This window comes from Aristolochia californica, unplaced genomic scaffold (assembly GCF_029961685.1).
Source record: "Aristolochia californica isolate CCGP_79_NKW_82.1479 unplaced genomic scaffold, dmAriCali1.0.hap1 SCAF_16, whole genome shotgun sequence".
NCBI classification, from domain to species: Eukaryota; Viridiplantae; Streptophyta; class Magnoliopsida; order Piperales; family Aristolochiaceae; genus Aristolochia; species Aristolochia californica.
The window spans coordinates 22,272,891-22,296,325 of record NW_027181837.1 but is presented as its reverse complement, the minus strand read 5'-3'; the positions used below and the strand labels follow the sequence as shown (position 1 = coordinate 22,296,325).

At 38.4% G+C, this 23,435-nt stretch overlaps 3 protein-coding genes across 4 annotated transcripts; 1 reads left to right on the top strand and 2 right to left on the bottom strand.

The window, feature by feature from the left end:
* Positions 1 to 121: 121 nt before the first annotated feature.
* On the bottom strand, positions 122 to 2,249 carry LOC137953524 (pentatricopeptide repeat-containing protein At1g08070, chloroplastic-like). The gene has a single exon (XM_068800949.1). It carries the CDS (start codon positions 1,912 to 1,914, stop codon positions 307 to 309), a length of 1,608 nt encoding a protein of 535 aa, XP_068657050.1. The 5' UTR covers positions 1,915 to 2,249; the 3' UTR covers positions 122 to 306.
* A 10,466-nt stretch (positions 2,250 to 12,715) lies between these two features.
* LOC137953234 (V-type proton ATPase subunit d1-like) lies at positions 12,716 to 15,974 on the top strand. Its single transcript, XM_068800524.1, has 10 exons — positions 12,716 to 13,019; positions 13,239 to 13,359; positions 13,660 to 13,767; positions 13,844 to 13,946; positions 14,173 to 14,253; positions 14,353 to 14,438; positions 14,507 to 14,566; positions 14,654 to 14,702; positions 15,312 to 15,446; positions 15,637 to 15,974. The coding sequence occupies exons 1-10, from the start codon at positions 12,839 to 12,841 to the stop codon at positions 15,766 to 15,768; spliced, it is 1,056 nt and encodes a 351-aa protein (XP_068656625.1). The 5' UTR covers positions 12,716 to 12,838; the 3' UTR covers positions 15,769 to 15,974.
* Positions 15,975 to 16,769: 795 nt separating this feature from the next.
* On the bottom strand, positions 16,770 to 23,354 carry LOC137952967 (nucleolin 2-like). Of its 2 annotated transcripts, none has more exons than XM_068800108.1 (20): positions 23,256 to 23,354; positions 22,577 to 22,653; positions 22,419 to 22,470; positions 22,137 to 22,321; positions 21,190 to 21,324; positions 20,888 to 21,001; positions 20,701 to 20,802; positions 20,290 to 20,406; positions 20,088 to 20,204; positions 19,832 to 19,888; positions 19,135 to 19,434; positions 18,916 to 19,014; positions 18,712 to 18,780; positions 18,536 to 18,627; positions 18,267 to 18,384; positions 17,977 to 18,065; positions 17,772 to 17,865; positions 17,580 to 17,671; positions 17,167 to 17,471; positions 16,770 to 16,955 (listed from the first exon to the last, which is right to left on the bottom strand). In XM_068800108.1, exons 2-20 carry the CDS (start codon positions 22,607 to 22,609, stop codon positions 16,930 to 16,932), a joined length of 2,196 nt encoding a protein of 731 aa, XP_068656209.1. In that variant the 5' UTR covers positions 22,610 to 22,653; positions 23,256 to 23,354; the 3' UTR covers positions 16,770 to 16,929. The 2 variants fall into 2 exon arrangements, with proteins under 2 accessions (XP_068656209.1, XP_068656210.1); XM_068800109.1 differs by having other exon boundaries at positions 22,419 to 22,467.
* Positions 23,355 to 23,435: the final 81 nt, after the last annotated feature.

Genomic DNA, 23,435 nt, shown 5'->3' with positions numbered 1-23,435 from the left:
GGACTCAATAGTCTGGTATATCTACCTGGAATATTCAATAATTGTTTCTTCTTCAAATTCTCTTGGCCGTCTGGGGCTCTTTCTGAACAGTATAATTAAAGCTTTTCTGCCTGCTTATCTATTGGCCGCCTGAGGTGCTTCCTAACAGTATAATGGAGCTTCCCTGCCTGTTCATCCGCAAGCATTACAAATTGTCCAAGCTCTGGAATATTTGCCAAGAAGATTCTTAATCCAGTTCTCTGAGTTTCTTTAGGACCTAAACCACTTCAGCTCGTGGTTTTTTTTTTTTTTTTTTGTCAGCCTGCATCAGCAAGCAGTTTCAAGCTCTGGTTCACACCCTACTGACTTCAAGAGTGCTGTCAGTCCTATCAAAGCACCATAAATCTCCTGTGACTTATGATGTCTCATGTCCAAGGAATAGAACTCCGTAACTGCATAATTTACCTCTATCAAACTACATCCAGGTAATTTTCTGACACCTACTTTCCTCATCACCAATTTTAATCTTGCCTTATCTTCCCACCTCCCTAAAGCTCCATACATGTTTGAAAGGACCACATGGTTTCCTATATTCTCAGGCTCGAGCTGGATCAACTGTTTCAAAGCAAACTCAGCCAAACCAACATTTTTGCGAATTCGAGAAGCTCCGAGTAAAGCACTCCAAATAACAGAATCCGGCTCCATGGGCATCTTCTTGATAAAAGCCATAGCTTCAGATAGCAAGCCAGCTTTACCTAGAAGATCTACCATACACCCATAGTGTTCAATCTGAGGGGCAATCATGTACTGATCTGACATCAACCAAAAATAAGTGAAACCATCTTTAACTAAACCTGCATGCGTGCAAGCACACAAAACACCAACAAATGTAATCTCATCAGGTCTTTCTCCGCTGCTTCTCATCTGGTTGAAGATGTCCAGGGCTTCAGTTCCATACCCATGCGTAGCTAAGCCATTGATAATTGCATTCCAAGTGATCAAATCCCTGCAGTTCATGTTGTGAAACACGGTGATTGCATTCTCAATACTTCCACACTTGGCATACATGTCTATCAGGCCGTTATTTATGTAAACATTGTTCTTGAATCCATTACTGTCAGCATAGACTTGAACCCAAATGCCCAAGTCAAGAGCTCCTAATCTAGCACAGGAAGACAAGACAGTCACAAGTGTTGTGTCATTAGGTTTCACTTCAGACTCCTTAAGCATCCTCTTAAACACGGTCAAAACCTCAAAGAACCTCCGGTGTCTAGCATATCCTCCAATCAATCCATTCCATGTGAATATGTTTCTTTGGGGCATTTCTTCAAACAACCTCTCGCTTGCGACAAATTCCCCACTGTTTGCATAAGCAGTCAACATAGTGTTCCAGGACATAATGTCCCGGGTTGGCATCTGATCAAAGAGCTGCCTCGCCGACGCAGTTTCACCCACACCCACATGTCCGGAAACCATGGTATCGAACAAGATAACATCCCGCTCAGGTGCTCGGTCGAAAACACGACGAGCAGACTGGACATCACCTGACAAAATATAGCCCGCGACCATCGCAGTCCACACTACAACGTTCCTTGTAGGCATTTCGCAGAACACATCATATGCAGATTCCATATCACCCCCCGCCGAGTACATTTCGATCAGAGTGGTACCGACGAACTCGTTTTCCTGAAATCCGCTTTTAGCTACAAACCCATGCACCTCTTTGCCTTCCGTTATTGCAGACAATTTAGCACAAGACTTGAGCACAAACGGGAAGGTAAATTCGTTCACTTCCACGCCACGCTGCTTCATAAGAGAAAACATAATGAACGTCTCTCTGTAAAACTCGTTTTCAGCATATCCTTTTAACATTGCGTTCCAGAGGAAGACATTTGGTTCGGTAATTCGATCAACGAAATGGCGGGCATACGCCATGCTCGTTGACCGTGCCGCGGCAGCAACAATTTTAGGCGCAAGGTACCGGCTTTCATCCAGGCCGTGGACAACAACCTGACCATGGGTCTGTTGGAGATGTCTAAGACTGCTACATGTTTGCAAGATTGAGATGAACCTCTCTTCCAATATTACATGGGGAAGTTTCGGAATAATTGTTGGAGAAAATTTTCCTATTTTATGACAACAGGGGAATCGAAAAGAAGTTCTCTGGGTCGTAAGAGGGAAGAGAAGCGCTAAACAGTAGAGCGTCGCTTCTCTGGCTTCTCTGCAAACAATTGGCGCGAAGCATGACTGTAAGTTCCGGAGCGAGACGAAAATATCATTACTGTCGCGTAGTTGCCCCTTGGTTTGTATCTCAAAAAGTGAGGGAAATGAATCCGTCGAGAACGATGGAGGTAATTTATAAACAAAAAAGAGTAAAAGAAGGCCTTTTTTGTTGATAGAAATCTACTAATTAACTAATCTGCTGACTGATTGAAGAAATTAAAAAGACTATAATTTAAGCCTTCATGATATGCTGAACCAACTAAACTGTGTATGCACTATCTTTTGCAGAAATGCTCTACATTCGCCACATTCTGAACATTCAATCTACCACCTTGACTCCCTATCGTCTTTTCTGATTAACGTTAATGGTGAAACCCTGCTGAGTTTCTGAAAATGGGTCACTTCAACTCCTTGTTTGCTTCTTTACGGTAAAAGCTGCAGAGTTGTTCACACTTTCACTGTAACAAAAAGTTCTGTGGGAGGATCAATTAATTAATTGATTACTTCTGAATCTTAATTAAAATTTCTTTCTGAGCCTGTCGCAAAACCTGGGTAGTTCAGCTTTTTCTAAGATGATCAAAAGCTTGACATTTTGCAAGATTCAGAAAGGGGAAGGAAGATACGTAGCAAGAATACAAGTAGACACCAGCAGAACCTCAGCTCAGCTTAGATTACAAGAATAGACATTACACTACCTGATCAAACTTGAATACACCAAACACTTACTCCGCAGTCACCGTAAGCCATGATCACCGAAAAACAGTTTCATGGATTACCTATACTGCTCCTTTACTATATGCTTGACTAAGCGCACTTGCAGTCGTGGCCATATCTAGCAAAAGCTTTCTGCTTCTGCGCATGGAAGAAGCATGAAGAAGAGGAAGAGGAAGAGGAAGACGAAAATGAGGAGCAAGACTGATTCTCCGTTAACTCCATGCAATCTTCTTCAAAAATGGTGTCAAGTGTTATCGCAACACGTCGTCTCGAAATGCTGACGACAGGGGGCGGAGCCACTGCAGAGAAAGGAAGCTTCGGCGACGGAAGAACCGCCGGTGATGGTGGCGGCGGCGCCTCATGAGCCAACTGAATTTTTTCCATTGTCGGCAGTACTGGCTTAAAAACTCAAAAAGCTCTCGAATGGCTTGTTCTCGTCATGGGTGGTATATATATAGAAGAAGACTCAAGTGCTGAAATGACGACGATTATGCACTCATTTACAAGATCACCATTGGCGGGTCCTTCAATGGAGGGGATCTCCCGATCCCAAGGGAACACAACTAGACCAGGTTTAATGCCGTAATGGACAAGATATCTACATACATACGACGCTTGATCACATAGAATTCTTCATGTGAGTCTTGTTTCTGGGTTTAGCTACAATCCAGCAGAAATCCGGGTCTTTGTTCTTCTCAGTACTTAAGTCTTACCAGATGATCTGTTGAAACAGAGAAAAGATTCACGGTCACGGTCCCTCACCTACGTTTTTTGCTGTAGGTTCAGTGAACCAGAAGCTGGTTCGGAAAGTGTTGTCATGGCCCCTGTGGAAAGGTGGTGGCTTGATGGTAAAGAATTGAGTGCAAAAGTGCATCATCAGAATTCTAAAAGTGCAAAGCTGGGACAGAGCTTACCTTTAGACCAGGAAAGAGGAAAGAGACAGCAGAGGTGTGATGATAAACTTATCTTATATTTTCAGAGATAAATCCATTTGAAAAGATATGAAGGACAGGGTGCCATAAATCTAACCGAAAGTATACAGTGTGTCGGAAAATTATAGACGATCGATGAACTAAGCGTGATATCATACAGACGAATGAGTTCGACCCGTAAAAGTGATAACTACGAAAATCGACACTGCTGCGACGGGCATGAGGGAGCTCCAGCTATTCAATATTTATAAGATTACATCAGAGTTTTCAATGATTCAAAGTGAGACGACCTCAAATTCTATCGGTTCTTATATTTATCTCTAATATTTATCTCACATTCAGCATCATCTTCTAATTTTATACCGTTCAAAAATTTCCTTCCAACGTCGGAAAGCTTCAAAATGCACATCTGAATCGAATCGGAATGTGCAGCTGTAATTTACAGAAGAACCCGCAATGAATTCTGTGATGACTCCCTTTACAAAAGCTAAGATTTGGACTTTTTCCGTTGCATCAATACTGGGTTGGATGAGAGGAGACGAACGTGATGAATGAGACTACATTTGGCCAATGGAGGAAACATCTGGTTGCCGACTTTTGAATCAGAGAAAACCATTATTTTTCTGTCTCACTGTGAGAGACGAACTCTGGAGACTGCATGTGGGAGCTTCATCTTTATCATCGGAACCAGAGGATCACATCTTCTTCATCTTTATCCATTTTCTGTCGGATCTTCAGCACCCTTAGGTTCACGCGAACAAAGTCACACCTACCGAGAGGATGACCACATAACAAGTCAATCACATGCTCCCACATGAGGATAAATGTGCACTTTATTCCTTCCCTCCATCAAAGGGCACTTGAGATAAAAACTACACTGTTTATACCATGATAATGATCAAAATCTCTTTTTTATTAATTTTCTTTTCTTTTCCATGGGTGAGGAATTGATAAGATTAAAGTGGAGGATTGGAGCTGAACCGTAACATGCAATTTGATTTGAAAAAGTCGACTTGGCGGGCCATTCTCATGCAGAAAGTATACAGAAAGGAGCTTTCTACAGAGCACGAAGCTATCCGGCTCCAAAAAGTATCAATTGTCCTTTGCCTTCTGCAAGTCGCAATGGCGGCCATGGGCGGCTTCAGCATTAATTAAAGAGAAGGATCGACTGCGAAATTTAATTCTAGCTCAGGTGTTTCCATTTTCCATTGAAAGATTAAAGTTTTTGTGACGACTTCCATGACGAGTCTCTTCGAGGCTCCATCTTCATTTTATCTCCATCTTTTTAGTCACTTTTTTTCTGGAAAAAACGGGCAACCAGTCAATCACCAGAGACTCCAGAAACCGAAACCCAGAAGATTATCCATTCGCCAAAGAGCCGCGTGTCCACTTCTTCTCTCCCTTGCCATGAATCGTGCATCGTTGTGTCCCAATCCAAGCATTTAATATGAAAAGCGTGAGGCGGTTCTGCAGTTGGACGTTTTTAAACAACTGATGGAGACAACAGACACCAACAAAGAAATGGGACGCCTATAAATTTCTCCCCTCATCAATTGGTTTTCCTCATAAGCCAATCCTTTCCTGCAGCTCTCACCTCTGTCACTCTTCTTCTTCTACTACTTTTCAGTCTTTTGGAGATAAGAGAAATGGCTGCTTCTTTCCTTTCCCGATTTGTTTCTGAGGTTGCTCCTCCACAGGTTGTCAGTGTTATGAGACGCAGGGTGTCAAAAATCCTAGAAACCATAGTAGAGGAAGATAGAATGGAAGTCTCTGAACTTGTGGCTTCCTCAAAAAGCTCTGCCTTTGCTGCTTCCTACCGCAGGAAAGAGGTGGAGGGATCGTTCCCTATCTTTGGCAAAAAATGGAGTTCTGTTCAGCAATAGTGAAGTTTTGATCTTATGACTCAGTGACAGTAGCAGGCTCTGTAATATTTTTACAGTAGTCTTCTCGTCACTCCAACAGTGTTCACTCGCTGAACAGGGTTGTTGTTCCTTTTCTTCCTCTTGGACTTGATCCATGAGAATTGAACAGCTCAGAGAGTGCATATCAGGATCACCCTTTTTTCTGCTTTTCCTTCTTTTACCCTGTTTTTCGCATGTAGAACTCCATAATCGGTTGTAATGTGATCTCTATTTTGCCACTTACTGGCACATGTTCACCTTTACATTAGACATCCGAAAAAAGCCATGGTTGTGCTTCCTTGTCTGTCGAGTTGCTTATAGTGTGATCTGGCTTCAAACACCATCTTACTCCACCAATTGAAGATGTGTTCTAGGTCACTCGGGTACAGTTCCATGACCAAATGCACTCACTTGAATGCTATATTAAGAACTCCTTTTCCCACCTGCATGCCATGGGAGTAAAATGAACCAAGAATCAATATCCACCTGCAGAAGTATCTCCGCAGCAGAAATTCCAATGAGTGAACAAGACGAAACATAAATATATAACTGCATAATTCAAAGGCTGTACACAATTTAGTTTGTCTTCATGACCACTTTCATTCTTGCTCAGAGGAATCACAGCGTAACTAACTGAAAAGATTAGGAATGATCATCTAGGAACAGGGGACTGTAAGGTTTGATCTTCTTACATCCTCATTCCACAAATTAAGTAATAAAACAAACAGAAGCAAAAAGTTGGAAAAGAAGGGTATTTAATGAATATAAAAAACAAGAAAGCCTTGTCAAAAACATTTCCACTCCTTAGATGTCCAGCATAGTGGAGCACCGGGTCCGGTTTCACTGGAAATTCAACCCGTAACCTTGCAGACAGGTTTTAAGTTTCACCCCATGGGTCAGGGACAGGATTCACACGGGTTCAGGGCGGGGGACAGGTTCTACCAAATCCAACCCAAACCCGTTTTGTCCCTCACCCTAACCAGACCCAATTAACTTATATACTATTTTTTTAATTGTAATTATGTGTTTAAAAATAAGAGAGAGAACTTCTTTATTATACAATATAATAAGTTTTTATATATAGATTATTTTTTAGAATTTTTATAATATTAGATGAATGGTAGATTGAGCCATTGACCAAAACAGGGATGGGTTGGGGATATGAAGATGGGGAAGGACAGGGATCGGGTTAAGGGTTGGGATTGTGGGGATGGGGAACGGTGTATTTAGGTTTTTTTTGGTTTTGAGTTTTAGAGACTGGATTTGGAGTAGGGTTCAGGTTATCAAAAACCCAAGTAGACCTATTACTATTACCACCCCCAGTCCAGTAATACAGGCAATAGGCACATCTAGCATCTGCTAGTTTGGCATAAAAGTTCACAATAAAAAAAGCAGTGAAAATAGGTTGACTACACATTGTATGTGGATGAACAATATTTTTCTTTTTGAAATAGATGAGCAATACTTTTGACAAACAATTCCCTTGGTTCTGCCAACAATAGAGATCCATTCAACCTTGTTTTAACTGGTGGCGGACTCTCACCACCAAATGCTTTAGCAAAAAGTCTTCCATTTTCAAACATGAAGGGAATGCTACTTGTAGGATTAGGATATGTTTAGCCTGGGATTGATCTGTGCCACTTTTGCTCAATTAATAATATATAAAAGCCAAAAACTGCACTCTTATGAAAGAACCTTCTCTCTATCATCCTCCAATTCCTGTTAACATGTATCCATCAGCAACGACTAGAATTTCGTTCAACCAAGAAACAGCCATTGTTTGGCAGCAAAAACTGCCTTGCAAAGAAGGGAAATGCTCTCAGCCACTAACTGAAGATAGGCATCATGAAAACTATATTTCAAAAGAAATTTCTTTCAAATAATCCGATAAAGATGTTTGAGACTTTGATACTCCTCATGTAGGCCCCCAATAGGCAAACCCAGATGTCCATCTTCAAAGGTTCATAAGAAAAATCACACCATAAATTTCCAGATCCCAAGTTCAATTAAAGATGATTTACATAACACGGATATCAAACAAAAGCTCCAAGCTTTGAACTTTTCACCCTAAGAATTCTTGACTTGCTCTTAGGATGGAAATGGGTCAGGGACAGGTTGGGTTGACATCAACACGTCCTTAATTGGATTGACCAAATTCCTACCCTTTTAATGGGTCAAAAGTATACCCAAGTCCAAATGGGGCAGACTCTTATTGACCTGCCTAGAAGGTAAAACTATAGAAAACAGAAAAAATTATTACAAATATGAGTATATTTTTGTAACTGTTAAAGTAGCTAGGTTTCATCTTCACTACTTTATTACTTTCATTTTTTTTTAATTTTGACATGGGGCCATGTACCTCAGACATGGTTAGGGTTGGTTCCTGGTTGTTTGGGTCTGGGTATTCAACCCTAACCTAACCCGTTTATTAATCAAATCACCACCCTAACCCATACCTATCCCAATTATTGCATGTTTTGAGTTCAAGTCAAACAAATTTGTTTGGGGACTCAGGTTGGATCAATTTTTGCCACCCCTACTTGTTTACATTTAACATTTTTGGAGTCTTGGTTGATAAATTCGCATCCACATTTTCAACAACTTAATCCTGTCATCCAATTTGTGAACCTTCATTACCCAAAAAAGTCCAATGCAAAGAAATAGGACACAGTTCCCAGCATAAAAAGCTCACCCAATATATTATCAAGACAGTGATCCATCAAAATCTCAAAGTTGTTTCATGCACTATCCTATTTCTGACTGCAGCAAGTAGTACACTTATTCATACAGTCAAAATTTAGATTAATGAGCAGCTTGTAATTTTTTTCTTTTCTTAGATAGCAACCTCTTCAGTATTACATTGGCAGCAAAAGCCCATGGGTGAATGACTGCTGCTTAGAATGACTATGGAAGAAATAAGACAGAAAAGTTCCCATATCTATTTTGTACAAGGAAGAGTCTTAATGATTATTCTCATAATTATCAAAGAATTAATGAGATTATAAAGATATTAAAACTTTTCTTGATTGATTGAAGAAAAATAATTTAGACTTTATCATGTATAAGGAAAACAAATTTTTGCACTTTCTTGCAACAGGAAAAAAATAATAACCATACCCTTCAAGAACAAGGTTAAAAAAATCAAATGCAAGCTACCCCTACAGATATGCATACAACTTAAATACCAAGAGAACTACACTGGTTCAAAGGTGAACCAATAGATAACAATTGAAATGCCAAAATGGTAAACTCACCACTAGTGTTACCTGCAGATCTGAAAATTGCACTGCAGCCTTCAGGACATACAGCTCTGACCCTTTATCTGTTTTCTTGCTTTACTACCTTTATCATTCCTTTTGCCTGTGCTATTAGACTTGAAAATAGTCCTACCCGTCTTAATTCAACAGATTCCCTTCATCCTTCTAAAGCCGTTAAAAATGCAACAAAATCATCAGCTTCAGAGAATTGCTAACTTAATAGGCATCATATGGCTTGAAAATTACCCGATAAATAAAAGGGATGAAGCAATTTGACTGAATCAGCAGGTGGTGAGTAAATATTACCATCATTACCACCGGCTTTTTCCAATAAGTGAAATGCTTAACCTGGGCATAGGAAGAGTATCACATATATATAGCCTGCAGGCCGTACATTTCTCCTTTCTTTCAATAAAATCCAGCACCATTATTTTTATTAAAGATGTTAAGGAATAGTCCTACATGGATTAGTGAGTACAAAGATCTTGAGTTTATTAGCTGAGAAAGAGGTTTCATAAGTTGGCTAGTCATTTTGGGATGTACCTATACCCAACTTAACGTGGTATAAGAGCAAGTACTCATATGTGGGCCTACACCTAAATTATCCACTTGTAGAGCCAAAAAAGAGGGCCTACACCTAAACTATCTATTTGTAGAGCCACAAAAGAGGGTCTACACCTAAAATTATCTACTTGTAGAGCTACAAAAGAAGGCCTACACCTAAATTATCCACTTGTAGGGTCACAAAAGAGGGCCTACACATGAGGGGGAGTGTTAAGGAATAGTCCCACATGGATTAGTGAGTACAAAGATCTTGAGTTTATTAGCGAGGAAAGAGGTTTCCTAAGTTGGCTAGTCATTTTTGGATGGGCCTTGGACTCAACTTAACAAAAGAAATCATTACTTTACCAAATGCAGCATTCTATATCAATTTTAAATCATATATATACTACTATAGAAAGATAAACTTCCACTATATGCTAGCAATCCGTGCTGATTTGAGTGACACAGTTGCAGAACTGTAAGCAACCAGGACTGATATGCCTCTCGAAGAAACCTGTCGGTTTCATTGACAACCTGAGAATTATACAATGCAAGCAGCGTAGTTGGTCAATCCTAATTGATCTTGTGCTCTCCACAAAAGTGTAACAGCGGAAATAACACCGGCAGACCCTAAGCGATGCCATGAACTCCCAAAGGTGCAATGGAGTAATAAGGCTGACTAGAAAGCCAAATACAGGCTTATACTTAGAATATAGCAAAGATGTTGAAAAATAAAACCCTCTGCAGTGTTAATATGATCCATCAACCTTTAAGGTGTTGCTGCAAGTATATCTACAGAACTTTTTAACTCTTCATGAACATCATGTGTGTCATACAAACTACTTAGTTCAAACTTGGGTCTTTTGATGTGCTCCGATATTTCAACTGAAATTGAAGATTGACCAATGGCTAGGCCAACATGCAGACCACAGGTTGGTGCAATAGAATCAAAAACCTGCTTAGCCTAAGTAACACGCAAAAGCAAATCTATTAATCAGAAGTCTTTACCGTCTATGCTTCAAGAATCAGCAAGTAACAATTATTCAACTGCTTTGTTAACACAAGTATCTTCCTATAGTAGCACACTCATATGGCTGACTACGCACACTGGCTTATAAGGTTTGACAAAATTTTAACTATAGAATCACTCCAAGGAGATTGTCAAGCTTGGGATTCCAAGATCATAGATTGAAATCAATATTCAAGTTATTAAGTAGAACCTGCCCAGCTAGATCACGAGTGGGCATCATCACTAGAGCACACAAGCATCGCTGGGCAAGGGTTGAAAGCGTTTGAACAATAGGCAGGGCATATGCAAGAGTCTTCCCACTTCCAATGGACAAGTTTATACAGAGGTCTCCGTTGAAAGCACCAGGTTCAACTGTCTCTTGCCATACTGCCATTTGCACTGGAAAGAGTGACTCAATGCCCATATCCTGTAGAGCAACCTTTAACCTGCAAGATAACGTAATGGTGACATAAGCTTGTTGAAGGGACATTCTATGAATTGGGAAGCAAGAGAAAAAACAAAAAGTGAATAATACTTGTAACATTTGATGATTTGAACATGGTCCCAGCCATCCAAGCTGCCCACAAACCAACAAGCCGGAAAGAGTTTTCACAGTCTCATTGTTCCGAGCATAACAGAAATCAACAGGAGAAGAGTTCATAGAGGTGGCATATGTTCCCTAAACAACGGGGTTGAGCATCTCTCATACTCAATCTCCATCAGTACATGACTTGAGACAGATGGGAACGAAATAAGGAATATCAATTTCTATTTTACCGCTTCAACTTTTCCACATTGTAGCATAACTATAACCGGAATGACACCCAGTAAAATACAAACTTTAATCTGATGAACCAGATTGTAGACATGAAAAAGTAAGAAATCAACAGGACTTTGCTCCTCGAATCAGACAGAAGTTGTAAGCCCAGGCCGGAACTCAGGTTGGGCCCCATTGTAACAATTCAATACGTTTTTAGACCGGCATCTACATTGATGTGACATGGGGCCTAACAAAAAAATACGCTCATGAAGTCATACCAATATTCAGTAGCTAAACACACGTCGGAGCTCAACTGTTAGCTGTCTTTGAGGATCAAGCTTCGACTGCTGTACTCCAGGGCGTCAAATACGAGATTTTGAATGCAAAGAGAAACAATCTTTGGTCTTCTTCGAGCGCAAACTCGAAGCTCTTCAAGTTCATGGTCGGTCGTCCCGCTGTTTAGAATGTCTCAACGTCTCGATTCTTGAAGAGTGTATCGTACTAGAAACCCGATTTCGCCTGGGATGCAATCCGATACACAAGTATCCCCCTAATCATTAGGGAAGCTGGCGACTTGCAAGGACTATCATGGTTTTATACACAAAAAAATGAAATATTTCTTACTCCTTCCTTCCTCTTCCTTTTTCTTCCTCCTTCTTCTATTTATTTTTTTAACACAAACAAAGGCAAGGGGAGCATCATCCTCCCACCGTTGGCTTCTTGTCATTGAAACGATGGGATGCCAACGAAGGCAGGAGGCACCCTCCCTACCCCTTTTTCCTTCCCTAGCATCCTCTGCAATGTTGAGGGCCTTATCAAAATAATAATTATTTTTTATTAATAAATTTAATATTTGTTAGTTTATTGAATCTGTGAGTACATATTATTTTATTTGAGTAAATAGATTTTTATATATTAGTTGTTAATTATTATATTATAATTATTTAATTAAATTACTTCTAACGTTCGTAATTATTTACATTGTTAGTTATTTAAAGAAATAAAATAATTAATTATTTTATTCATAATCATTTAAACTAAAATTTAAATATTAATAAATATTTATTTTATCAAATTAAAAAAATATATAATTTGGAGTAGCTAATAATATTAAATTAATATTAAAATTAGTACTAAAATAATTTAGAAGATATAAATGGTAAAGAATTAATAATATAAAAAGGACCATTTATTTCATTGTATTTGTAATAATATTATTACCTCAATTTTTAGTATTAAAATTTAAAATTCATAAAATAAAAAATAAAAATTATTGAATTTTATATAAATATTATATATTAATTTATTTATGAAATTTTTTATTAGTAAAAAAAACGAGTTTTTAAAAACTTTTGGTAATATTAGATATCGTTGTTTTGTTTAATGTCAAAGAAAATCGTCGTCATCATCTCGCGGGGGTAGTTCCCTCTTGCTCTGACGTTTAGGTGCCCCGATCAGATCCGCTCTCCCTCTCCTCCTTCGAGTCTGCGAGTTCTGGGGTTACAAAATCATCCTGCACGATGTACGGTTTCGAAGCCCTAACCTTCAACATTCATGGCGGTTACCTTGAAGCAATTGTGCGAGGTCACCGCGCCGGCCTTCTCACCGCAGCCGATTACAACAATCTTTGCCAGTGCGAGACTTTAGACGACATCAAGATGCATCTCTCCGCCACTGAATATGGGGCTTATCTCCAAAACGGTAGGTTCATGCATTCCTTCTTCTCCTTGTAATTTGTTCATTCAACTTGGAGATTTAGTGTCTACTGTGGGTACTCCATTGTTATCATATCGGCTATCCGAACGTTGCTGATGTTTGCTTGATACATCCAGCTTATTGCTTCTCGCGCGTCTTTAGGAATACTGATTTGATTCGTATTGAGTAGTTGGATTTGATATGTTTTGTTTGATTGCTTTGCAGAGCCCTCCCCTTTGCATACAACAACGATAGTGGAGAAGTGTACTCTTAAGCTTGTTGATGAGTATAAACACATGCTATGCCAAGCTACAGAGCCATTGTCGACCTTCTTAGAGTATATAACGTATGCATCACTTTTTTTCTCGTCGATATGATGCATTTAATACTTTAAATGCTTCTGGATGTGTATATAAGTAATATTTATGATTCCCTTCTGTTAAGCGCGGCTTGTTTCTCTGCATTTAATCTTGTGGTGCTTTCTTTTCTAGCTAAATGGTTTCAAGCCTAAATCTTTTTGGAGGTTAATCCTCCAATTTCTTGGACAATGAATAGACTACTCAGATTTCTCTGGAAGATCTATAAATGTGGAAGATTCTAGGCTTGATTACTCAATACCTGTTAATATCCTTTTTTTTTGTACCAGATATGGTCACATGATTGACAATGTGGTTCTTATTGTTACTGGAACGTTGCATGAGAGAGATTTTCAGGAATTGTTGGAGAAATGCCATCCACTTGGCATGTTTGATAGGTAGCTCTTGTTTAGCTTTGTATTATTGTTGTATGTTTTATACCTTAATAGTAAGCATCTAACTTCTCTTTCTCAGTATTGCTACGCTTGCAGTTGCACAGAATATGCGAGAGCTCTACAGATTGGTGCTTGTTGACACTCCTTTGGCTCCATACTTTTCTGAGTGCATTACTTCAGAGGTGCTTTTTGGACAACATTCTTTGTAAAGAAAGTCTTGTTTATTTTTTATGCTCAATTGTAACATAGCCCCTTTACTGCTGATTTGCTCAATGAAACAATGAATTGCTTCAAAGACTGGATTCTTAGCACCTGTTCATTGATGGTCTCATTTTGTTTTGACTGGAAGGAAGTTGAAATGTTATGTGTTGATTTCTATACCAAGATTCATTTGTTCTCTTTTGATAGGACTTGGATGATATGAATATTGAAATTATGAGAAACACCCTCTATAAGGCATATCTTGAGGATTTTTACAAGTTCTGTCAGGTATGTTGACACGTGCTAGAAAAATTCTTCTCTTGTGCAGTAACTGAAACTAACATTGACACCTGCCTCATTACTGATCTAGAATTATGTTCCCATTAGAAACTGGGTGGAGCTACGGCGGAGATCATGTCTGACCTCCTGGCCTTTGAAGCCGACAGAAGAGCTGTAAATATTACAATAAACAGGTGAGTTGGTTGTGGTTGATCTACGTTTTCGTCATTCTTAATTTTCACTTTGTTTTTTTCTTTTGCAGTATTGGCACTGAGCTGACGAGAGATGATCGTAGGAAGCTGTACTCTAGCTTTGGCTTGCTGTAAGTTTTCATATGCAATTCTTGTTTTTGGAGTCCTTTGAAACTGATTGACTTCTTCTTTTATTGATGATTTGCATGTCTTTGTAGATATCCCTATGGCCATGAGGAACTTACAGTCTGTGAGGACATTGATCAGGTAGCTTTGATATATAGCTATTTACTTAGTTTGGTATCATGTATACTGCTTTCTACCCACCTCAAGAAGCACAATTTGGAACTAGATTTTGCCTAGAAAACATAGAAACGATTTTTTTTATGTGCAAAATAGAAGTAGCCACCATTACATGTAGACACACGAATTGTGATACAATCCCAGGGAAGTGTCTTAACTTTCCTTGTCATAGTAGATGTTGCAATGGTTTCAGCACTAATTCAAGATAAGAAAGTAAACCAGTTACGTAAACAAACTTTATTTAAGTGAAACTTCAAAAAATAGTAAATCTTGAATCTGTGGGAATAAGTTTTTAGATGTCGCTGTGCAAATTTGGTCGTCTCCTTTGCTCCATAAAGACATCATTAATTCAAACATGTGAGATATCATTCTGATATGTTTGTATTTCTCAGTGTGATAAGATAAATAGCAGTATTTCTTAAATTAAGTGCAGTCACATGTTTACATGCTCGTGTTTTTGTAGTGGATGATGAATTTGGCTCAATTTTCTTTCTTGATTGCTCATTTGAATCCACATTAAAAATATTATTGCGGTCATGGCTGATCTAGTGATATTTATATTGAGGACTGCAGGTTCGTGGTGTCATGGAGAAATACCCTCCATATCAGTCTATTTTTGCCAAATTATCCTATGGAGAGAGCCAAATGCTGGACAAGGCATTTTACGAAGAGGAGGTGAAAAGGCTATGCTTGGCATTTGAACAACAGGTAGGATCTCTGATCTTTCTGCTCTGATCAGCCAGACAATTAGTGTTTCACTTTCCATTTACTTGTACAACACATGAAAAATTGTGCTTTTAATTTATGTTCAATATTTCATCTTTATTCATCTTCAGGGTATCATTATTAATCTGACCTTTTTTTCTTCCTTGCTGACTTCCTGAACACTAATGTGCAGTTCCACTATGGGGTTTTCTTTGCATACATGAAGCTTAGGGAACAAGAGATCAGGAACCTGATGTGGATTTCTGAATGTGTGGCACAAAACCAAAAGTCTAGGGTTCATGACAGTGTGGTCTTCATATTCTGAGACTTATTATGAATGGTCAACTGTAACCTTATTTCATCTGTACATCTATTATTATTATCCCCGTGTTGGGTTGTTATAAGTAGCAGAGCCGGGTGCTTTTTCTACATTGCATGTAATTCTAGGTTCATGTTTTTTCTGCTTTACATGAAATTGAAGTTCGAATTCGCAGACTAAAAGCAATAAAAGTTGAATTATATTTGAGTAAATGAAGCATGTATGCTTACCACGTAATTCTATTGACTTCTGAAGTTGCTCAGATCATGAAGTTTCTGTCGTGTTGCTGTTTTGGTTGCTATCTTTTCACATTACATATTCAATAAACTAGCTGTAGCAGGGCTGTTAGTTTGTGTGGGTCTCGTAGAACTCACTCTGCTTGCTATATTCTCTACTATACTGGTGACAAGTTCTTTTAAGTAGATACGCTGAAACCAATGACATGGATCCTAAAATTTTCGCTACAATTCCTATACATCTACAAAAAATTAAATTGCCATTATGCTTACACTTGAGATAGAATGAGATCTCCCAATTAATCGCCTTAAATGCTTCCTTGACCTCCTATCTCGACAATACCTCCAAGAACTACCACCCATTTTACGCCAACAAATTTCTTTCACAAGCAGATGAGATTTCTTTTTTCAAAAGCCACCCATAAACTACCACTTTTTTAGCTAAATCAAACTGGCGATTTTATGCAAGTGGTAATAGGCACCATTTACCATCATCCCAATAATTTTCTTAAGCAGAAACGCAGGCAACTGCATTTATCAAATTCGACCAAGGGAGATACTTCTACAGAATTGCCTCATGATTTTCTTAAGCAGAAACGCTGGCAACTGCATTTATCAAATTCGACCAAGGGAGATACTTCTACAGAATTGCCTCATGCAACAAGAATCAAATCACTAGTGACCTTCGGCTGACAAAAAAAATCGAAAGAGAATTCATTGGGTTTGGTAATCAATATCGAGCTTCTAACGATGTAACTAAAGCAATTAACGTAGGTAAACTCGAAAAATAAAAAGAGTAATGAATTATCTTTAACGTCAAGATACTATCCCAATTAACATCAATTCATCCACACTACGAATGGCAAACTCACAACATAACTAACTATAAACCATAAATATCCGCCAAAATTACAGGGCTCCCGGAGTCCACTTAGTCGTCAAAAGTAGTCTTCTTCCCTGCACAAAGATATTGAATCAAATAAAGATAAAAGAGTATATATGATGCATGGAACACGACTGCATATAATAGACCCTTCAGGCATTTCAATGATACTAATCAACTAAAGAATTACATCCTAGGAAGGTTTATTGCAGTAACAATTTAAAGAGCTATGCAGGGCTTATGCTGAAACAGGAGAAACCATAAAAAAAAAAAGTGTTTACTCACCGGTACCCGGGGTAGCCATGCTGGGTTTGCCAGGTGTCCCACGACCTCTACCACCACCTCGTCCCCCAAAACCACGACCTCCACCACCGCGTCCCCCACCACGCCTACCACCAAATCGACCACCACTATCTCTGCCGCCAAATCGACCACCACTGTCTCTGCCACCACCTCGACCACCACCATCACGATTATCAGCCCTTGGCCTTGCCTCCTCCACCATCAGATCATAGCCATTGATATCTGAACCGTTGAGTTCCAAAGCCTTGGAGAAACCATCATCACTGCTGAAGTCCATGTAAGCAAGCCTGATAAAAATGGAAATGAAATACCTCAGCACAAAAGATCAGTGGTACTAATTTACATTGAAAAATAACTCAAAGAGTTAAAATGGCTTATTGTGAAGTTCAACATACCCCTTGGGAGCACCAGTGTCATAATCCCTTGGGATAGAAACTCTAGTAATCTCTCCACAGGAGCCAAAATGCTCTTCCAAAGCACTTCGAATCTGCAATCAGCAACCTCCAAAATATCAGCACATCGCTAGAGCACGGAGTAAAAAATTGAACTTCAAAATTAAAATTAAAATAAAAAGTACAAAAATTCACCGCATCTTCTTCAAGAGATTTGTCAAACCCACGAATGTATATAGTCTTCCCCTGCTCACTTCTACCGCTTTTCTGGTATGAGCTGTTATCTTTGCTGCATAGTGTATATAGAGCAATGGGTCAGCAAAAGCAAAAGATGCAGGTTATGTTCTTCCAGTTAGACAACACAAACTTCATTGTTTTTTAGGAGAGCAAGGGGAAATACCCGCTTTGAGGAGTGTATGCACCTCTCTCACGAGCAAGATCAAGTCTCACACCACGGCCTAACAGATCTTCACCGTTCAGTTTAAGAGCCTAGTCCCACATATTTCATTAATATATAACTAGATCAGAAGAAGGATTCCAAAGGAAAAGAACATGAAAGGAAATACAAAAATATGAAAAGAAATTGTGTTCTAGCAACTGTTCCTCATGTCTTCTTGAAAGAAACCAACTACAGACTTGAGGAGATGTCAGGAATTCAATTTATTCAAATGAATCATTTAAAAAGTTTACCTCCTGTGCTGCCTCTTCAGAAGCAAACTCAACATGCCCAAAACCCCTAAAACGCCCATCCTCACCTATAGCAAACCGAACATCAACAACTTCACCTGCGTCTTTGAAGAATTCCTCCCTGAAGAATTAAGGAACATTCAACTGTCATAACTCACATGCAAGAATCAAGGCAAGCAGCAGAAAATATAAAGCAATTGACCACAAGACAACTACCCTTGACACACACACACACACACACACACACACACACACAGAGGGAGAGAGCATACACATCAGGACGTTCAACACTAAAGGACAAGTTGCCAACAAAAAGCGTTTTCGAGCCAGATGTTTGAGCTTGAGGAGTGGCAGGAGTTTTAGGCTACAGAAAATACAAAAAAGCATCCATCAAGCTCTCAATTGTGCAGGTCAGTAGTTTGAAAATTATAATGAGCAAGCAACCTACAGCTTTCTTTTCAGATTTTGAAGCAGTCTGCTTTCCTATTGAGGCATCTTCCATTTCAACATCATTGGCCTACAAGATTACAATTCCAAGATGCTTTGCTGGTCAGATGATTAAGAAAATGTTGCCACTGATCAGATGATACTAAACGAAAATGTTTTTGAATAAAAACTACAAATATTATGACCAATGAGAATAAAATTTCACCTTTTTCTTTGGAGTCTTGGCAGGATGTTCTTCCTCACTTTCTTTCTCAGAAGAATCATCATCATCATCATTACTACTCTTTGCAGGAGCTTTGATTGGCTGCAACAGTAAAACAGTAAAAAATAAACCAAGAAACCTAACTCATTGATATTGGAAAGTTAAGTCCTATTATGTTATTAATACCACTGAATTCACAATTAAAAAATGAGAAAATACCACCTGCTTCTCTTGTGCCTTAGGCTCATCGTCTGAACTTTCATCAGAGCTATCATCCTCATCACTGCTGCTTTCCTTTTTCACAACCTTTGGTAAAGCTGGTGTTTTCTGATTTTTAGTTTGAGGCTCGTCATCAGAAGTCTCATCCTCATCACTACTGCTCTCCTTTTTGACAATCTTTGAAGGAGCTGGGGCTTTCAATTTTTTCAATTTTTTCACTTGAGGCTTTTCATCGGAACTTTCCTCTGAGCTATCATCCTCTTCTTCATCACTGCTTTCCTTCTTAGCTGCCTTTAAAGGTGCCTGCTTATTTTGGAAGGGGAAACTTCAGAGACCTTTTGTATGAAAAAGAATATGCACCACCCAGAAACTTATGTCTTTGTATTAACTAAAATACAATATAACACCTAGGCAGCCATTTGAGACCTTGTTTACAAATAAATAATCTATGCTGCTGTGTTCTACTCTGACTTTACCACCTCAGCAACTGATTAAATTGTAATGACATTACACAGCATCAGAACATAGTTCTTTAAGGGATCATGTATAAAGAAAGAAACATAATACTTTCATTAAGGTCCAAAACACATTCTGGAGAAATGTTTAGATGACCAGAAACACTGTCCTCGAACAGAACCTAACCAACAAGCAGACAATCACAAAACCAAACAAACATAATGCCAATGAAGCTAAACTTTACCTGTTTAGGTTCCTTTGCTGGGGCACTTCTTTTGGCAGGAACTACTTTGGCAGGTTCCTGCATCATGATGTCAAATTAATTACAAAGTAGTTGACATCATAAGAAAAAGGAAGAGAAATAAATAAATATGAAACAAAACAAAAAAGCAAAAAAATCGAAATATCAAAAAAGAGATACAAGTCTTAAATAAACCAATCCACTTAACAAGCAAATGCTCTTGAGAATTGTAAATTAGATAAGAAAATCCAAAGCTCACATCATCCTCAGAGTCACTATCTGTACTTTCACTAGATTCTTCTTTCTTCGTTGAGGCAACAGCAGGAGCAGTTTTGGATCGTGCCGTCGAAGGAGCTGGTGCTTTTTCTGTGACTTTCTGCAAGAAATGACGCATCATAAGACAAACATAATTGAATTAATAAATAAAAGTTCTACTACATGCTAAACAAGACTTCATTTACCTCATCTTCTGAATCACTTTCTGAAGAATCTGAACCATCACTACTAGATTCTTCCTTCCTTGGGGGTGCGGAAGCAGCAGCTTTTTTTGGTCCAGGAGGAACTTTGGCTGAAGCATTCTACCAAAATATGCAAACCGCTCTATATTTAGTCATTTCATTTAACCGCATAAACAAGACAGTTTTATTTCACTACATATCAATTCACACCAAAAGTAAGCACAATTCTTCATGCAGTTTCCCATGGTGACAAAAACACATCAAATGTTGCACTAATTCATCAGATTCACTCTCCGAACTCTCTCAGCTCTCACTCAATTCTTTCTTTGCTTTAGGAATAACAGCATTTGTGATTTTAGATGCCACTTAATAAAATTTGATAATAAAGAAATAAAAAGAAAACAAGAAGCTTACCCCATCTTCCTCAGATTCACTATCAGATGACTCATCACTTGATTCCACTTTCTTTTTGGGGGCAATAGGTACTTTTTTAGGCTGTGACAGAACCTTCTTTGGCTATTGTAAAGCATATGATCAGTGTCCTCTATCACTCTCAAAATTAAAACAATAATAAACATCTAAAACAGAACTCAGTAATCACCTCATCATCTGAACTGCTATCAGAATCAGAACTGCCACTTGATTCCTGCTTCTTGGAAGCATTAACAGACCCATTAGCCTTTGCTGCTGGCTTACTAACCTTAGTTGCAGGAACCTGAACGTAATTGCAAAAGAACGAATTAACAGACTGAAGAACATCAGAAAATACAAGGAAGAAAATATTTTTTACTGCAATAAAATGTAGTCGGTGCACCATCAGAAACAGGAAGTACTGTTGTACATGAAAATGATAAACAGCTAATAGAGTTCAATAGAAGTTGACCGGTACTACTTGAAACTCACTTCATCATCATCAGAATCACTCTCAGATTCAGAACTGCTAGCTGGTTTTGCTTTCTTCAAGTTTCCAGCAGATCCATTTTTGGAGACAACAGAGGATGGTTTCTTTGAAAGAACAGCAGCTTTAGCAACAACCTCCTGATAAAAGAGTAAATACAAGCTAAGAAAATTGACAAAGAAAATGTAACAGACAATTAAGCACCTCCTCTCATACAGCTTTAAACCTATTTATATAATTATTTCATGAAAATAATAACTTTAGGCACTTTATGTGGATAATTGTCCATATTAAATTGATGTATGAACTTGCAAATGATATAGCATTAAGAGGGGAATCTAATTAGAAAGTAAATGATGAAGATAATCAAGACAGCCTTAGAAACGTAGTGCTATAAAACTACTCGTCTAAATTCATGATATGACTTGCACAAGAACATAAAGTCTAGAGATTGATTCCAGGCACAGATTGAGGGGGGCAAGCAACACCCCACCGGAAACTCCTACCTAGGGTGCCAGACTTGACCATGCAAGAGGAGGAAGATACTAATGAGATGTAAAACATAAGAAGGCTATAGATGGCTGGAAGCACAGATTAGCATTTGCAATCCCATGCATCAGTGTATATGAGTGAACTTTGTAAGCAAAACATCTAGAGAGTCGGGGAAATGCTTTTTAGGACATTGAACAGTGAGAAGCAACACAATTTTTAAACAGTGACGAAGCGACGCATATAGAGGAAAGAGTGGTAAGTAGCTCACCCAAACTAAATATAGTTGACCCAAGACTTAGATAATTGTGATCCAATAAAAACAAATAAGTAGGAAAGTGAAATATCTAGCTCAAAAAAGCTAATAACCCATAACAAACTTCAGGGTAAATCTCATTGATGAAAAAGCTTCAAGGTTAATAAAAGGTACAAGTAACAAAATTTGTTTTAAATATGAAGACACCTCTTCTTCGGATTCAGATGAACTATCCTCTAAGCTGCTTGTCTCTTGCTTCTTTTTAGGCACAACTTCAAAAACAGGTTTTCCTTTCCTGCTACCCTTCTGCACCTGAATTGCAGCCTCTACTTCTCGTTTCTGCTTTTTGGCAGTAACCTGTTTCTCAAGTGCTGCCTCTGCTTCCCTCTTACCTGAATATCAAGAATGCCAACATTCTAATTTCAAAAAAAAAAGAGAGAAATAAAGCATGGACTGAAATGCAGGACTAGAAAAAGAATGAAAACTAACTCTTCTTTGCAGATTTCGCTGGAGAAACTTCCATGGGAGTTGCAGCAACCTTCTTGGAAGGATCACCGGAGTAAGACACAAGACGCATGAAATGTCAGAAGTCAAGTAACAGACAGATATAAAATATGAATATGAAAAAATTAAAATAAAAAATATACCTCAACATTGGATTTCTTGCTAGACTTCCCCATGTTTATATCAGTTACTATAGGGTAAGCTGCGACTAGACGATGTTCTGTTAAACACAATTGTAAAACGGTTCTAAGCTACTGAAGTAACTATGGAAGTTCAAGAATATAAAATAGAATTACTCGAATGAATTATAAGTGTAGATATATAAATATATATATATATATATATATATATATCAAAGAACGACATAACGATGGGAAGAAAAAGATAGACAGTGTCAGAAGCTAAGACTAACAATCTAAACTTCATAATAATCACTAGAAATATGAAACCGATGGTATCAGTAACGGACTAACACTTTGCCGACAAACACTACAACACAACATAATTTCTGCTGAAGTTCACGCCACGACCCGTATATTAAAAACAATCAAACAAGTAAAACAAATCTTTAGTCATTTGTAGCACCCGCTCGTACGGCAGAGTAAAATAACAGGTACAACGACACATTCAATTGGAGAGATCAAAGCAGCAACAACATACCCAAGCAAAAATCAATAATAGGCTAAAAAAGTCGAGAAACATGAAACCGTTTCAAAATCTAAGAAGAATATGCAGCATAAGAGCTCAATATCATTCGACAGCCTATCTGTAACAAAGTGCAATATACAAACATGCATTTCGACAATGAAGAGCCTTTCTTACCTATAGATATGATAAGCGAATACTACGATAGACGAAAGACTATCAGAAAAATAACTGGGAAAACCCTAAAGAGTTTAGGGCTTTAGAGAAGTCGTTCGCATGAACCCTCGTTCGAAGTATATATATACACTTTGTAGCCTCCTCGTCGACAAAAATATCCGAGGTTTAGGGTTCTAGTGG

Excerpts from the sequence above, each read along its gene's own strand:
- LOC137952967 (XM_068800108.1), bottom strand. The coding sequence starts at position 22,609 with ATGGGGAAGTCTAGCAAGAAATCCAATGTTGAG. Across the intron at positions 20,803-20,887 it reads ATAGCAGTTCAGATGATGAG|CCAAAGAAGGTTCTGTCACA; the intron begins GTGATTACTGAG and ends GCTTTACAATAG. Across the intron at positions 18,385-18,535 it reads AGTGTTGAACGTCCTGATGT|GGAGGAATTCTTCAAAGACG; the intron begins GTATGCTCTCTC and ends TTAATTCTTCAG.
- LOC137953234 (XM_068800524.1), top strand. The coding sequence starts at position 12,839 with ATGTACGGTTTCGAAGCCCTAACCTTCAACATTCATGGCGGTTACCTT. Across the intron at positions 14,254-14,352 it reads ATTTTTACAAGTTCTGTCAG|AAACTGGGTGGAGCTACGGC; the intron begins GTATGTTGACAC and ends TGTTCCCATTAG. Across the intron at positions 15,447-15,636 it reads GCTTGGCATTTGAACAACAG|TTCCACTATGGGGTTTTCTT; the intron begins GTAGGATCTCTG and ends ACTAATGTGCAG.
- LOC137953524 (XM_068800949.1), bottom strand. The coding sequence starts at position 1,914 with ATGGCGTATGCCCGCCATTTCGTTGATCGAATTACCGAACCAAATGTC.